Source organism: Caretta caretta, chromosome 26 (genome assembly GCF_965140235.1).
Source record: "Caretta caretta isolate rCarCar2 chromosome 26, rCarCar1.hap1, whole genome shotgun sequence".
NCBI lineage: Eukaryota > Metazoa > Chordata > Testudines > Cheloniidae > Caretta > Caretta caretta.
The window spans coordinates 12,661,403-12,679,297 of record NC_134231.1 but is presented as its reverse complement, the minus strand read 5'-3'; the positions used below and the strand labels follow the sequence as shown (position 1 = coordinate 12,679,297).

The 17,895-nt window shown below is 47.5% G+C and overlaps 1 protein-coding gene across 1 annotated transcript in view; it reads left to right on the top strand.

The window, feature by feature from the left end:
* Positions 1 to 13,924: 13,924 nt before the first annotated feature.
* Positions 13,925 to 17,895, top strand: part of LOC125626499 (substance-P receptor) — a 98,873-nt gene continuing 94,902 nt past the window's right edge. The window contains exon 1 of the mRNA XM_048829541.2: positions 13,925 to 14,719. Within this exon, the coding sequence (XP_048685498.1) occupies positions 14,319 to 14,719 (401 nt within the window). The 5' untranslated portion in view covers positions 13,925 to 14,318. The remainder of the gene's footprint in view (positions 14,720 to 17,895) is intronic.

Genomic DNA, 17,895 nt, shown 5'->3' with positions numbered 1-17,895 from the left:
TGTCCTGGTGGATGGAAAGAGGTGTGAGTTTTGGCTAGTCTGCACATGCTGGGGAGAATAACTTCTCCTCTGACCCCTAGACCTGCTCCGTCCAGGGCTGAGCGGTGACTCAGCAGCAGGGCCGCGAGGGAGGCCTGCGCGGGGACCGCCTGTGCTGCACGCAGATAAAGGCCCTTGCCCTCCAGGGCTGTCTAGGCTGGCACCAGGTCCGGGGCGAGGGCTTGGAGGTGCGATGGGGTAACAGCAACACTTGGAAGGGTTTTAAATCAGCTCTCCAGCCCTTGCTTGCTGTCCCCGCTCCGATTTCTTGGCAGTGCTGCCACCCTGTGGCACAAGGGAAAGAGCAGCATCGGCTTGAGAGCCTGAAGCAGCTGCAGACTCGGCAGCAGTAGCCTGTGCCAGGCCCAGGGTGTATGAAAGCCAGTCCGCAGCCCTCTGCCCTCACGTATCCTGCTTTCCAGGAAGAGGGTTAACCGACGTGGGGCTGAGGCACACAGAACGGGGTCCCCCCTCCCACTTTTTGGTTGTTTGCTTAAGCCGTCAGCACGTTGCTTTCACTTGAATTTCAGGCGTACTGGGGGATGGATTGGCTCCTGCGCCACTGAACGTGTACGAAGTGAATTGCAGTGGGGGTTGGTTGTTACATTACCACAGTGCCTAGAAGCCCCAGGCTGGACCAGGACCCCATTGTGCTAGGTGCTGTACAAAACACAGAACAAAATAACAGCCCCCTCCTCCCCCCACACCCATTGCAGATCTCTTACCGCTGGGCACCTTGTCCCCTCGCAGCCAGGTGTGGCACTGAGGCGACTCCATCTTCGTTTCCCTCACCACACAGCTGTGTGGCCCTGCTGTGGTCGGTCTCTCCTCAGGACTCCAGCCCTCCAGCCAGGGCATTGATAATCTCACTCCTCCCAGGATAATACATAGACCCAAGGCCAAAGTCCAATGCCCACTCTGGGAGGCTTTCCTACCCCTTTTCTGGGGATGGTAGGGGACCTAGACCTGCCCTCCGCTGTGGGTTCCAGTCCAGGGACACTGTGTTTAAGCAGCCAGGACCTGCTCCTCAGAATCCCTCATGGCTTTCTCCTGTCTGTCCCCAGGCTTCTGTCCTAGGAGGACTCCTCCAGTTCCCTCTCTCTGAAACTCCCACTCCTGGTGTAAATTCCTGCCTATCTGCTACAGAGGAGACTCCTCTCATTACATCTCTTTGGCAACCACCCCCACCCCCAGCCCTGCAGCCTTCTTATCCCAACTCTCAATGACCCAGCAATTAGCCACAGTGAAGGCAGTAGCTAGCCTACCTGTTAACGCCTTAGGGTTTGTCTACACTGCATTGTAAAACTGGGACTGTGGGACTCTGGCTTGTGGACTCAGTTTTTCCAAGCCTGTGATGGAGCATCCACATTGCACTGTAAACCTGGGTTTACAATTGCTGGACCCGGGTCTCACAGCCATGATAATGTGTCCGTACTGCACTACACAGACCTTCTGACTTGGGTCTGCAGCTTGAGTTGCATCCACGCTGTCCATTCAGCCGACCCATACCCCTTAGCAGCATCTTAGGACCTGGTGTCACGGAGTCCCCGGGCGATGCTCTGGAACGACTCCCTGCGAAGCCAGTCAGGACTCTGGGGGAGCCTCCTTTCCGTGAGCAGACTGTCTTCAGGGCAAAAAGCTCACACAGCTTCCACCTTCCTGGGTCTGACCTCAGAGCATTCAGCATCCCCTTCCACACCATGCGCTTCCCCACAGCAAGTCCACACAGGCGGGGCTCCTGGGGAAGCCAGAGGGTCCTGCACCCCAATTCCGCAGTCAGACGTGACTCTCAGCCAGCCAGTAAAACAGAAGGTTTATTAGATGACGGAAACTTTATTAGACGACAGAAGGTTTATTAGATGACAGGTCTAAAACAGAGCTTGTAGGTACAGAGACCAGGACCTCTCAGTCAGGTCCATCTTGGGGGGCAGGGAGGCCAGAGCCCCTTCCTGGACCTCCCTCCATTTCCCCAGCCAGCTCCAAACTGAAACTCTCCAGCCCCTCCTCTCCTTTGTCTCTTTCCCGGGCCAGGAGGTCACCTGATCTCTTTGTTCTCCAACACCTTCAGTTGGCACCTTTGCAGAGGAGGGACCCAGGCTATCAGTTGCCAGGAGACAGGGTGTCGGCCATTCTCTGTGCAGACCCCTGCACACCTCTGCCCCTCTAGGGCTCTGCAACAATCATACACCCTTATCCCACCACCTAGATACTTAAGTACTGCATAGGGGAAACTGAGGTACCCGCACAGTATTCAGAGCAAACATTAAGAACATTCCCACTTTGTCACACCTGGGTCCTGAGTTCTTGCTGGCCTGAGTCAGACTGACTTGTGTGTGTGCACAGAAAGGGGCTTGGACTCAGACCTGAGTCAGAGCCTGGGCTCTGTGTGTAGTGTGGACAAACCCTTAGAGGTTGTAGTAGGATGGGGTCTATACATACCATCTCACTGCCTCGGAGGGTACACCTACAGTCAGATAAAAGAGCTGCGGCTGGCCGGGGAGAGCTCACTCGGGCCCTTGCAGCGTAAACATTTGGGATCAGGCTGGAGACTTGGGTCTGGGACCCTCCCAGCAGATGGACATATTCAATCCTCCCATTAGCCAGACTGCTTGGTTGAAGCTGCATCATGTAGCCAGTTAACTCTGCACTACTGTTTGGCTTTAAAGGTGCCCTGCATAGAAAAAAGGTAGGATTATGCCTCTTTTTCATGACATATAAAGATGGTCGGAAAGGTATGCATTTTTAACTCAAACCTAAGATTTTCTGCTCCCCTTCCAAATGTTTTGAGTCGTGTGCACTCCTGAGAGCTCTGCAGATCAGAGGAGGAAGGTTCTGGAACAGCTCTTCAATAGCAGTAGTGGAGGGCAACCAACCTCATAGTTTAAAATGGAGCCTGATGAATTTATGAATGGGATGATCGGATGGGATTGCCTGCGATAGCCGGTACTGCGCTCCATGACCTACGCGGTTCTTCTGAGCCCTAGCAAGCACCTGTAATAAGGGCATGACAGAGAAGGCCGCTCTTTATTTCCTGGCTTCAGTCACCTGACATGGGTCAGGATTGCCAAAGTTTAATCCCACTGTCGAGGGACAGCTGTCAGTAGACATTGATTCCAGTGGTTACTACTGGCAATATTACAAGTATCAAGGAAAAGAAGTGAGTGAGATGGATGAGAATTTTCTTCAGATCATTAAAACCTCCTATGCCTATTGAATGCAGATCTGAGTAACACTTTGGAGTCTTTTTATATCCCAGGTTGGGCTCCCTTGGAAAATAAGGGGCCTGTGTGTGTCTGTAGTTCTGAACATCTCAGTACCTTATGCTCTGCCCTGTCATGATAGCATCTGACTGCACCACGTTCACGAATCACTTTATCCAAACATCTCTCCATGGTAGGGAAATCTCATCCTCATTTTACAGATGGGGAGCTGGGGCGGAGAGTGGCTAAGATGTGGTCAAGGTAACACAAGGAATCTGTGGCGCAGCCAGGAATTCCTAATGCAGGTACCTTAACCACAAGACCATTCTGATGGTCTGAAGATAGAGTTCAAGCGGGGACAGAGCACTAGACCGGGACCAGGACATCTGGCTTCTGTTTCCGCTTCTGACACGGTGTGACATTAGGCAATTTGCTTCACATTTCTGTGCCAGCTATAGAATGCGGATGAGACTTGCCCTCTTTTGCAAAGCACTTTGCGCTCTATGTGTGGATTGCAAATGCAGGAAGCCCATTAATATCTCTCTGCATGAGGACAGTCTAAGTTTTCTTTCCCTCAGTTTCATCCCATTAATCTTATTTACACCTCCCTGTTGCATCCAAGCTGATTTTTCACCCTCTTTGGGGCTTAGCTCATTTCAAAACACTTGCATATGATTATCCTATTCCCGTTATTCATTGCCTCTTCGTTCAAGGCAGTATTTCTGCTCCGAAGGCGGCTCCTGATTGACATGTTCACTAAAACAGAAACCATCGTCAGGCACACCTGAGAAGTCTTGGTTAACAGGGGATTGGTATGCAGAGTTGGACAGATGCCTGGAATGATCAAGCCCTGTTAAACAACTTTGGACTGGCATTTGGCACATACCTGCAACCAGCTGCAGCGTCTCGACACTCAGGGCCTGATAACTTAGAGTGAATTGTCCAAACAGCTGACTGTCCAAACAGCTAAGTTCAATGTGTATCAGAATGCTGAGTTTACAGTATCTTTCGTCTTGAGACTGACCTTCCCCCAGCTCCATTATCCACAGCAACACTTCATCGGCACTATGAATTAGAAGATCCATTGGACATCTGTTCCATTAATTGGCTTGTGCCAAGATAGCTCTCTACAGAATGTTCTCTAGCATGTTCCCCCCACCCCCGCCATCCAATATTAATTGGAGCTTCTATCCATTCCCCTGGGTGCACCTTCCACCACTCATGATTTGAACTAACTGGCCAGATTCTTGCCTCTGTTTCATAGGTTTAAACCTGGAGTAACGGAACCGAAGCCAGTGGAGTGACACCTGTGTAGAACCAGTGTCAGTGAGAAGTCCCCCTTTGGACTTAAAACCAGTCTGTCTGTGAAGGGAACAGGCCAGTCAGCCTCACCTCAGTCCCTGGAAAAATCATGGAGCAGGTCCTCAAAGAATCAATCCTGAAGCACTTGTATGAGAGGAAGGTGATCAGGAACAGCCAGCATGGATTCACCAAGGGAAGGTCATGCCTGACTAATCTAATCGCCTTTTATGATGAGATTACTGGTTCTGTGGATGAAGGGAAAGCAGTGGATGTATTGTTTCTTGACTTTAGCAAAGCTTTTGACACGGTCTCCCACAGTATTCTTGTCAGCAAGTTAAGGAAGTATGGGCTGGATGAATGCACTATAAGGTGGGTAGAAAGCTGGCTAGATTGTCGGGCTCAACGGGTAGTGATCAATGGCTCCATGTCTAGTTGGCAGCCGGTGTCAAGTGGAGTGCCCCAAGGGTCGGTCCTGGGGCCGGTTTTGTTCAATATCTTCATAAATGATCTGGAGGATGGTGTGGATTGCACTCTCAGCAAATTTGCGGATGATACTAAACTGGGAGGAGTGGTAGATACGCTGGAGGGGAGGGATAGGATACAGAAGGACCTAGACAAATTGGAGGATTGGGCCAAAAGAAATCTGATGAGGTTCAATAAGGATAAGTGCAGGGTCCTGCACTTAGGATGGAAGAACCCAATGCACCGCTACAGACTAGGGACTGAATGGCTAGGCAGCAGTTCTGCGGAAAAGGACCTGGGGTGACAGTGGACGAGAAGCTGGATATGAGTCAGCAGTGTGCCCTTGTTGCCAAGAAGGCCAATGGCATTTTGGGATGTATAAGTAGGGGCATAGCGAGCAGATCAAGGGACGTGATCATTCCCCTCTATTCGACGTTGGTGAGGCCTCATCTGGAGTACTGTGTCCAGTTTTGGGCCCCACACTACAAGAAGGATGTGGAAAAATTGGAGAGAGTCCAGCGAAGGGCAACAAAAATGATTAGGGGTCTGGAACACATGACTTATGAGGAGAGGCTGAGGGAGCTGGGATTGTTTAGCCTGCAGAAGAGAAGAATGAGGGGGGATTTGATAGCTGCTTTCAACTACCTGAAAGGGGGTTCCAAAGAGGATGGCTCTAGACTGTTCTCAATGGTAGCAGATGACAGAACAAGGAGTAATGGTCTCAAGTTGCAGTGGGGGAGGTTTAGATTGGATATTAGGAAAAACTTTTTCACTAAGAGGGTGGTGAAACACTGGAATGCGTTACCTAGGGAGGTGGTAGAATCTCCTTCCTTAGAGGTTTTTAAGGTCAGGCTTGACAAAGCCCTGGCTGGGATGATTTAACTGGGAATTGGTCCTGCTTCGAGCAGGGGGTTGGACTAGATGACCTTCAGGGGTCCCTTCCAACCCTGATATTCTATGATTCTATGAACATGAACCATAACCTTTGCAACATCAGGCAAATCCCCATAGCTACACATTCTCCTGGTGAGTAAAAAGTGACTGCACTTATAATGGATAAAGGATAAAATCTTCAAAATTAGCCATTGCTTCTTGGTGCCCAACTCGAGATGCCTAATCTTGCAGAAGTGCTGAGCAACTTGTAGTTGCGTGATCTGGGAGCTTAGCACCCAAACCAGGCACTTTAAGGTGTCTCAAGTTGGGTTACCAAAACTGGAGGCACGCAAAACACTGCCTTAGTTTTAACCTCTCTGCCTCTCTCTTCCCCTTCTTTAGAGCAATCTCACCTACCTGAAGGGGTTAATGTTTGTTAGCACTTCGTGCACATAAAGCGCTGTATAAATGTCATGTATTAATCATTATAGCGTCCCCTGGTTAAAATGTCCATCATTCAGGTTCAATCACTGTACACGGTCTTCACTAACAGAAGCGATCTGTGAAATGGTTACTGTCATAGAAATGGATTTGCACTGGAGCAGAATATGAGAAACCAACACGATGGGTAATATAAATAACACCAAAGAGTGTAATTGCCTCTGTGTACGATAACAGACGGATATCAAAATGGCCTTGGCTGGTCATTGAGCCAAGACGGCTGGCAACAAACAAATTAAACTACGCTCCTGATACTGCAGCACATTTGGTTGCAAGTATTTCAAGCAATGAAGCGATACCTTGTTGTTGTTTTTTTAAAAAAAGATGCACTCTTTTTTCTCAGGTCCCAGTCAGAACATGACTGGGACCTGGACAACATGAAATAGACAACAAGAACGGAATTGGTATTCAGTATCCATTTCTTAAAGAATAAGGCACGAATAACGCAAAGCACTGTAGATGCACTAGGTAAATTGCAAGGGATGGCTATAGGGAAGGAGAGAAGAGGTGTACTAATAACAAAGCAAAGATTTAGGAGCGTCCAAGTCCTAATCCCAATTTAACACCACCCTGCTCTGACACTAAATCCAGATGTTCACAAGCGCCTGTCCACTCGCTTTGGTTGCCCAACGTGAAACACTGAGGGCTTGTTTTTTGCAAGGTGCTGAGCACCCATAGCTCCCAATGACTTCGGTTGATGTGGCAGGTGCTTGGCAACTGAAAATCAGGCTGTAGATGCCTCAGTTTAGGCCCTGGAAAAATGACACCCACAGCTAGTGGATACTTGGGATGATGTCCCTGCGCATCAATTTACTCACTGATAAAACTGGGACTACATGAAGACAGGTTAATATTTGTAACATGCTTTGAAGGTGAAAAGTATTCAGCAGTATATCCATATCTGAACAGTGTAAAAGCAGCTATTTGCAGTTCACTCAGCATATGAAAGGCTTCTTTCACAGCAGCTACCTAGCATAAACCTTTAACAAATGACAGAGGGCTTATGAAATGAATGACTTGACAGACCTTAGTTAGAGTGGCACTAGGAGATGCTGTTGTAATGTTAATTTGATTTCTGCTTTTGATGAGTTCTACTTGGATACGTCTGCTGTAAAGTGCTACTTTGAGAGATGTTTGGTGCGTGGTAGAATCTAATCTTTAATTGTTGCATATAGCAATGGTTTCATGGTTGAGTATTCCTATTGTAGTCCTCAGGGCACATATGCTTTGAGCGGAGCGTTATTTGTATACTACCATCGCTTAAAAACCCCCACGTACTTAATGGCTCTTTCTCTTGCTTTCTAAGGACAACTGTAAAGCATAAACTGTCCACAATGAACAAATACATTGGACAGATCAGATTTGTGTGGTATCCCAAATATGACAGCTTAGTTTTGCATGGAGGGAAGAGTTAATGTTGAGGTTCCCATTAGATATTGCCACATGTGACATAGCGGTTCCTAGGCAAAGGGTCCCCTGTTCTTTGCAAACTCTTCTAACCTCAGACCTGACAAACTCACTGCATCAGACACATCTTACAGGATATTTATCCATAAAGAGTAACATGTAAGGTATCTACAGAAAGCTCATAACTTGGTAAGATTCATAATCATTGCAAGATATATGTATGGGTTATATTTAAGGAATAATGCATTTATACTGAAAGTATGCGTTACAGACTTGGAGTAAAAATTAGTCACTGCAGAGAATATGTCTCAGTCATGTCCCATTCAGGAAGGAGACAGTTGTCACCCCGCGCTGTTTAGTTGGTGATGCAACACAATGCTCAACTCAGTTGTTTAGCTTTTCCCAATCCCAAGACTTTCAATGCAAATCCATCAGAGGCAACTGAAAACAATTTATATCTCTTGAAGATAAAAAAAAAGGAACATTACATTAAGACAGGAGTTTGTGCTGTCTATGCTTAGAATCAAAAGACTGTTTCAGTATAACAGAGGAGGGAGAGATACTGTGAATCCTTTCACTGAGGAGACACCTTGAGAAGTAAGGTGTGCTCATGAAAAATTGGATCCTGCTTCCTGTGAAGCCAACCAGCTTTGCAACTGAATGAACTTTGGCGGGAAAAGCCTACTTTATTAGACAGGAAATGTGACTATTAATAAGTGTAGGCCCAGGTTCACATTTCACGGTTTGCAAAAAGAAAAGGAGTACTTGTGGCACCTTAGAGACTAACCAATTTATTTGAGCATGAGCTTTCGTGAGCTACAGCTCACTTGTAGCTCACGAAAGCTCAGGCTCAAATAAATTGGTTAGTCTCTAAGGTGCCACAAGTACTCCTTTTCTTTTTGCGAATACAGACTAACACGGCTGCTACTCTGTAACATTTCACGGTTTGGTTTTGTATTGTAAACTTTTGTTTCCATGCTCTCTCGGTTCTAACAGAATCTCCCTATTCTTTCTTAAATAAACCTTCTTTTGTTTTTTTATAAATGCTCACAAGAGCTGAGGCTTGCACGGGAGTGATGGTTTAAAGGTTGAACTGGGACACACTGCTCCTTTGGGGTCAGAGATTCTGGAGTTTCTGTGGGTAAACAATCTCCAGGGCTGTATATCACAAGAGAATAGTTCAAAGGGACTCCTTTCTTGTTGAAGAGCAGTGATATATTTGCTATATGCCTGGGGTATATAAACCACAAACACAATAGTCAGTGTCAGTGTAGGCCACATAGAAGAACCTGTAAAAACTCTTCAAGAATCTCTGTGCAGGAAAAGGCTGTGTTCAAATGGGTCTGTTTTCTATAATTTGATCACGTACTGGAGGGAGCAAAGGTATCTTATACTGCTGTGCGCTAACAGTTAATCCAGTAATACACTACAAATGCTATTTGCTACTGTAGCTCTAATGCTGGTTAGGAATTCAGAGTAAAATCTGAACTAGGAGTCTTACAAGTAAATACTATGTTTTAAACTGCAGGTGACTATTTAAAATTACTTAAATGAAACAAGGGTTGAGCTAATGTATTATCATGCTTATTAAAGAATAGCCAGTATATTGAAAAACCATGCTGGGGAAACAAAACGTACCTGGGATTTACATTAGTGCCTGATACTGCAATTATGATGATTAATAAGTTCTTTTCGTCTATACATTTCAAAGTGCTTTAATATCATTCTCATTTTACAGATGGGGAAATTGAGGTACAGGACAGTGACATGACCTGCCCAAGGTCACCCAACAAGCCAGAGCCAGGAATTAAACGCAGGTCTCCTGAGTCCCCATTTGGTGTCCTATACATTAAACCACACTACCTCCCTTAACACATATATGCTTTGCTGAATCAGAGACTCAGTTCTAATAAAGCACATGTCTAAAGTTAAGTACATGTTTAACTTATTAAACCCCTATTCAGCCATCTCACTGACTTCAACTGTACAAGTTCCAGAGTAGCAGCCGTGTTAGTCTGTATCCGCAAAAAGAACAGGAGGACTTGTGGCACCTAAGAGACTAACAAATTTATTAGAGCATAAGGTTTCGTGGGCTACAGCCCACTTCAGTAATGATTTGCCAAATCTGCCAGCAGAACTATATCAGTATACTTATACCAGTGTAGTTCCGCTGGTAAATTTTCCCATGTAGACAAGCTCTAAATGGCTCAGGATTATAGATCTTAATGGCCGATTGAATTTCCACATAAACAGATAACAAATCAGAGTACAAACCACAGTAAAAAGGAAGCAATTGCCTCCTACCCAGATGTATCAATGTGTTTTGTTTACAACCATATTAGCAGACAAAACCAAGGATAATGTGCTGAAAAGGCTGTAAGGGAAGATCGCTATAAAGGAATCCGGACAATATTCTTTTTAAAAAACCTGCTTTTATTTTTAGTAGCTATGAGCAGGTAACATTCAATACTCAAAAATCCAAGTGAAATCATAATCAAAGTCTGCCCCGAGCCGCATTCCTGTCATTGGGCTGACATGGTTAAGGCATGGGGGGTGAGGGAATATCTTTTATTGGACCAACTTCTGTGGATGAGAGAGACAACTTTTGAGCTACACAGAGGTCTTCCTCAGGTCTTACATTGCTCTGGGTAAGCTTGAAAGCTTGTCTCTCTCACCCCCAGAAGTTGGTCTGACGTCACCACCTTGTCTCTCTAATATCCTGGGACCGACATGGCTACAACATTGCCAACAGTACGGAGGGAGTGATGGGGCCAGCACAACATCTGTCTGCCTTTGATCACCCTAACCCCATGCAGCAGGTACCCATTCGTCATTGGCTGCCCTGGAAGCAGTCCTTCTGTGTGAGATGGAGCAAGTTTTGAACCCACCATGTTGGGAATTGTAGTCAAACCTCAATCACTCTGACCTCACAATACTTCAGCATAACTTGCATGTCAGCTCACAGCTGATTTCTAACAGTCACGCTTTAATAGGACAATCGGCTGGCTGGTTTTTCTACAGGGCCAGATTCTGCCACCCTTACTCATCACTCACACGGAATAGTGCCTTACTCTGCAAATAGTCAGTCCCACTGAACTCAGTGGCAGGATTTGTGGAATCAGGTATTACTCTGAGAAAGGGAAACAGAGCATAGATCATAGAGCCAGGTTCTCTCTTCCTACACTGGTGTCAACCAGGAGTAACTCCATTGAACGCAATGGCGCTTCACCAGTGTAAGGCCAGCATAAGTGAGAAGAGAATCAGGCCCCCTAGAGTGATTCCAGATGCAGTCTGTGTAATTGGGATCAAAATGAGGCCAAGAAGAACGAACAAATAGTGAGCTGAAACTAGAATATTGTGATTTCTTTGTAATTTCAGGCTCTCAAGCTTCTTTATGATGGATTTAAAGGTAAGAGAAGGAAAAAAAGTGTTGATTTTTAAACCATCCTATATTCTGTTGGTCAAAGCATGTCTACAATTGCTTCCAGGAGAGCATTTACTGTGACTTTTTAATGGATCATGACAGTAATGAATTAACGATGACTTGGTGCTTGCCCATGTCTCAGTGTTGCCTCCTTCCCTACCAGCTTTAAAAAACAACCTGTTAGAAATACACTGCCAGTGTGAATACGATGCTGAATGTGCTTGTTAAATCCAAGAGCAGCCCTTACAAATGTAAAATCATAGATTAGCTGGGCTTGTTTTAAAAATATGGACATAGTATTCTCCTCCCCACTGATATCCGTGTGTGTTGTCCGGGCTGGTCTAAATACTATTTTTGCACAGATTTCACTTATCTGTTTAGAAACTGATATAGTTACATTGGTACAAAAACTGTGTATAGATAAGGCCTTACTGTGATTGCTGAGAGACTGGGGAAATCATCAAAGCCAGTCTGGGGGCAGCCTGGCTGCTGTGTATTTTGTACACATCTCTACAGAGTGCCTGGCTTGTTGAAAATGGACTATTTTCTCCAGTGAATTCAGTACTTGATACTCTGGTTTGGCATCTCTGGAGACAGAGAGCAAAATGCCACCCCGGTGGAATTCTACCTGCTTACACTAGGCTTGAATTTGCCCCAATCTTCTATTTACTTGGAGGCACATCAGAGGCAGTGTAAGCTCCTCTACATTGGCAATGGCAAACTGAGGCTTCTAATGAGGGGAACAGTGCTAAGGACACTTCTCCACTGTGAACATCTCACACAGGCCACCAAGAAGCTGTCTGATGAGAATGTCTGGATATCACCGTATGATGTGAGTCAGATTCACACTGGGTGGAAAAGTTCCCCATGAACTATCGTTTGCCATCCCACTGCTTCTCATACAAGAGCCTGGAGCAGGGGAGATAAACTTCTGCTGCCATAGGCACAGCTGGTGAGTTCAACAAGCATCCATACCCATATGGGCAATGTCTAGCTGCAAACTACACCCAGGTATGTGGCCAAGACCGGTCAGCACCAAGCCAGATACAGAAAGGGTCACTCATGTAAAATACCAGGGCAAATCTCTAGATAACTCCAGCAAACTTGGGGAAAATTTGGATCAGAGTCGTATCTGAAGCCAATCTACATTACACACCCAAGTGGGTGACTAAAGAGTCTACAGGCTGGTGGCAAGGCAGAGGGAGAGCACAACAGAAAGGTGTTTATGGTACATCTTCCATAGCATGGCACTGGGCAAACAACACAAGCAAAGGTCATATCGAAAACACCGGAAGCCTAAATTTGGTCCGTTAAACCCAGTTGCACAGGAGAAAAAGCTGCAGAATCTGTGCTTGCATCTAAAGTGTGGGCTGCAGCTCACTGCTCTGCTCCCACTGCCCTTGTGTCCCATACTTACCCACAGTGTGTGTTAACCACTGTCAGTTGGGGAGAGTAACAACACCCTTGCAGAAGCTCTGTCAGAGCAACAGGCCCCATCACCCACGCACTGGGCACGTACCATGTCCGTTCCCAGAATCAAGACCCCGTACAATGCAAGCAGGGATGCATGTGCAATCCCCACTGGGCAGAGGGTTACATGGGCTGCCCACTCTCGGAATTCTACCGGCCAGAATCACAAAGGAGCCCCAGATGCCTCTGAGCCCGGCCTGCTGCTGAGATATCCCGGTGCACAAGCTATCTCTGCTGCGCACCCTGCAAAGAGAGGCACTTGGCCAGGCAGTCACCAGAGAGGGCCACTGTGTGCTGGATCCAGACCCCTCCTTTGGGAGGGACAGATTGATGCACAAAACTCACTCCCTGCATAGCCTGCACGCCTCCCACGCCGCCTGCACAGAGATGAATGCAGGAAGCTCCCCTCCACATCCATGCACAGTGCACAGAATAACAGATGTAGGTGCAAGTCTCCCTCGCCCCCCAGGGCACAGGGCCTCTCTCCCTCCACCCCACAGCCGCCTGGGTCCATTGTTGCCCCCTTGCAATGGCATTTGCCAAACTGAGCTGGGAAAAGGCAGCTCCGGGAAGTGTCAGCAGGAGAACAAGACAGAAAAGCTGCCTGCAGCCTGCATTGAACCGGGGGGGGGGGGGGGGCGGAGGTGCACCAGCATGCTCCCGCCTGGATCTAGCTCCGGCTTTGTCTCCCTGCGAGGCAGGCTCAGGAACCTCCAGCCCGGACCCTGCCAATTCCAGAGCGGCAGCCACCGCTTCTGTACCCCGCCCCAGCCACGAGATTCCCCTGGGAGGGTCCCGCCTGCCAGGGCTGCCCGTGGCGGTCACATCTGGCCAGCTGTTGCTACCCCTCCCCACCCCCACCCCCCACCCCCGAGAGGGTGGCAGGGACCGGATTTAGGCGCAAGCAAGCCGGTGGAAGGACCCGATTTCAGCCTCCCGCCTGCATCAAAACCACCCCAAAACAAAACAAACAAAAAACAAACAAAAAACCCGGCTGGGGGGAGGGGGGGCACCCCGATCCAGCCCCATTTTGCGTCCCGGCTCCCCAGATCCCGACGCCTCCAGCAGGATCCCGGCGGAGCGAGCTTTCCCACGCGTCCCTGGCCGCATCCAGAGGTGATGCCCGCGCGGACACATCTGCCCAGCTGCTGCGCCGCAGCTGGGAGGGAGGGTCCTGAGCGCCGGCTCTGCCCAGCGCTCCTGACGCGTGAGCGGTGCCTATATAAAACCCCTCTGCCGCCCAGCCCGGGCTCCAGAGCTCCCGATCTGCGCCGGGAGACACCTTGGGCTGCCAGCTGCTGCCCGGGCTGCGACCGGTGCAGAGAAGTTTACACCGGGGTGGCTTCACTTTCTCCCCGAAAGGGCGGGGGCTGGGTGTGTGTGTGTGGACGGGACGGGGGGGACACAGACTCACCCCACCACCTTTCCCTGCACATAGCGGCAGCTCGATCAGCGGCGCAGAACAATCGGGCTCCAGAGGCCGAGCCGACAGATGTGCCCCACAATTCCAGATGTACCACAGCTGTAGGCGACCCCGCCTGCCCAAGCCTTCCTGACCAGCTGCCACCTGGCCCCGGCGGGCTAGGCTCTTCGCAGAGGGCTCCCCGCGAATTACCCCGGCGCGGCGGGGAGCGGGGAAGATGGACGAGGTCTTGTACGCGGGGGAGAACATAGACTCTCCGCTGTCCCACAACGCGTCTGCCAACGAATCCGATGCCAACCAGTTCGCCCAGCCCGCTTGGCAGATCACCCTCTGGGCCGTCGCCTACTCGCTCATTGTGATCGTGGCGGTGGTGGGGAACATCGTGGTGATGTGGATCATCCTAGCCCACAAGAGGATGAGGACGGTGACCAATTATTTCCTGGTGAACCTGGCTTTTGCAGAAGCCTCCATGGCCGCCTTTAACACCGTCGTCAATTTCACCTATGCCATCCACAACGAGTGGTACTACGGACTGGTCTACTGCAAATTCCACAACTTCTTCCCCATCGCCGCCGTGTTTGCCAGCATCTACTCCATGACGGCCATCGCCGTGGACAGGTGAGGCCAGGAGGTGGGATTGCCAGGCCGCACGAGTTTGCCGGGGGGGTGGGGGGGTGGTAGGAACGGGCCCAGCGACAGGCAACAGCCACCACACCCGGTTTCCGAGCATGGGTGGATTTTTTTTGTTTTTAACCTGGCCCTTGCTCCCCTTTAGTCAACGGGTCCTAGCACGCAAGGCTGCAGGCAGGAGCCTATAAAGACCCCCGTCTATAATTCTGCAGCCATCCAGTTTCCAGGCTCTGGATGGAGCTGGGAGAGGGTGGAAATCAGGGCATGCAAAAGAGCTGGTCCATGGGTCATGACAAAAAAAAAAAAGTGTATTTATTATTCAGTTCCCCAACTTTTGGGGCTCTCATCCTTTAGATGATAAAGTTCTGTAGTGCAGGGGCTCTCAGCCTTTCCCGACCACTGTCCTCCTTTCAGGAGTCTGATTTGTCTTGTGTACCCCCACGTTTCACCTCACTTAAGAAGGACTTGCTTACAAAATCAGACCTAAAAATACACAAGTGTGACAGCCACACCATTACTGAAAAATTGCGGACTTTTACCACATAATTATAAAATAACTGAATTGGAATACAAATCTTCTACTTACATTTCAATGTACAGTATATAGAGCAGTAGAAACAAGTCAGGGTATGAAATTTTACTTTTGTACTGAAATTGTACTTTTGGAAGGGACCTCAGGAGGTCATCTAGTCCAACCCCCTGCTCAAAGCAGGACCAATCCCCAATTTTTGCCCCAGATCCCTAAATGGCCCCCTCATGGATTGAGCTCACAACCCTGGGTTTAGCAGGCCAATGCTCAAACCACTGAGGTATCCCTACCCCTCAAGATGAGTTGATGTACCCCCTGGAAGACCTCTGCGTACCCCCATGGGCACAGGTATCCCTGGTTGAGAACCACTGCTGGGGTTCCTTCTGCTGCCTTAGCATCCTGTTGATCTCTTCCCTACACACACAAATATTGCAAGAGAGATAATATTTTAAAAGAGCACTCAAGATAAGGGTTACCTCCTCCTCCCCCCCACCGGATAATTCTCTCCAGGAGAATGCTGTTAGCTTAATGAAAAGGGTCTGTTTTAATTGTGCCCCAGAGAAGCCTGTGGCTATTTTCTTTTTTTTTTCAGTCAGAGGAAATCTATAGTCTTGCCCTCTACAATTTCACTCACTGTCTTAATTAATTTTCCTGATTTCCTCATTTTAGATTAAAATCTATATTTAAAACAGCATGGTATAATCCAATTACGTGAGATATATTTATAGTTGAACATGCATGAGACAGCTGTGGGCCAGATACTATAGCTCTTAACCGGTTTCCTGATTTCAGTTGGAAATTGCCTGTGTAAAGACCTCCAGGATTTAACCCTCTGCCTGGCAAAGGTGCGGTTCGATATTTGCTGCTTTATATTGTTCTGAGATGGACATGTGGAAATTTTAGAGCTGGGTACAAATGTGTTCACTAAAGGCAACTGGGTTGTTGGAATAACGTTACTTTTATTACAAAGTTGGGGATGGAAAACGCTATTTTCTATCGCTGTTCTGTTTGTCCTGTGACTTGTACAGCTTATAGTGAGTGATAGATACACCTGTTTTCTCTGTGGCTTGCCAGCACATACCAGCATCTCGCTCACATTTTGTTCTCAGAACACAAATTCAGCAACCAGCCAACTTGGTGCTGAAGCAAGGAAGCAAACGTCTAGACTGGCGCTTGGGGTTTAAATGTAAGTCAGTGGAGGGATGAACTGTGATCTAGTGGTCAAAGAAAAGGACTAGAGGTTAGGACTTCTGGGGCTGAATTGGGTTTTGCTGCTCTTTAGCAGATCTTTTCACTGATTTGTTATGTGGCTGAGGGCAAATCACTGAGCCTGTCTCTGCCTCAGTTTACTCATTTCTAAAATGATGATAAATTTTATTTGTTGGTACCTCCTAGAAAACCTTGTGGTCCTTTGCTGACACTTGGTATTTAAAATTCAAAATATAGAGAGTGGTGTTCTAGAATTTCCCTCTTTCTGGTCTTTTTCCTCATCTGCATGTTCTGCAGTAATTAGAAACGAGATCGAGTGAGATCATTTTTTTGCTGAGGGCATTTTGGCTAACGTGTTAGAATTAGACTGACTTGAAAAGTAAAATGCAAACTGTTAATGGACATTTCTGAAGGCAGTTGACAGTGATGTTATTACTCATTCATCTACAGCTTGTGAAATGTAGCTTAAGATTTGTTAGCTTGTTTCTAATGACAAGGGGATGGGAAATCATTGACAAGTTTAATCTCTTTATCATGCCGGGCTTGAGAGCATGAGCCTGTTTCTCCTCTCACTTACACTGGAGTAAATCCAAAGTAACTTCACTGAACTCAATGGAGTTACACTGGTGGAAATAAGAGGAGAAATCAAACCCCACATGGTAACGCCACCTGCAATTACGAAAACATTACTCTAAGGCAGTGGTTTTCAATCTTTTTTCACATGCAGATACCTAAAAAGAAAGTTTCAGAGTAACAGCCGTGTTAGTCTGTATTCGCAAAAAGAAAAGGAGGACTAGTGGCATCTTAGAGACTAACTAATTTATTTGAGCATAAGCTTTCGTGAGCTACAGCATGAAGTGAGCTGTAGCTCATGAAAGCTTATGCTCAAATAAATTGGTTAGTCTCTAACGTGCCACAAGTACTCCTTTTCTTTTTGCTAAAAAAAAAGTGTGAATGGAGGTGTGGGCCCCTTTGGAAATCTTAGTCTGCGGACCCTCCGGGGTCCATGCACTACAGGTCGAAATATCACCCATCTATGGTAATGACAACCTTTCACAGACCCCTTAGACATAGTCTGCAGCCACCCAGGCATCTGTGGACCACAGGCTGAAAAGCACGGCCCTAGGATCATAGTTGTTCTTCATGGAAAATGAAGATCCCATTGCATTTTCCATCAAAGTAGATGGGTTTTGTTTGCCCTGAGATCCTTGCCCAAATTCCTCCCCCGACCCCAAATTCACCCCAAATATTGTGTAGGTTCCGCTCCATCCCAGAAGGATCTGTATTTCAGGGGTGTTGTACCTATCCAGCATCACTGTGGAAAGAGATCCTTTGGGCTGCAAAGCATTCAAAATACTCTATTAGTAGCTTGTTTTTTCAGTTAGTGCAGAGTTCTCAATAACCATTGACTGCAAGGATAACTAGT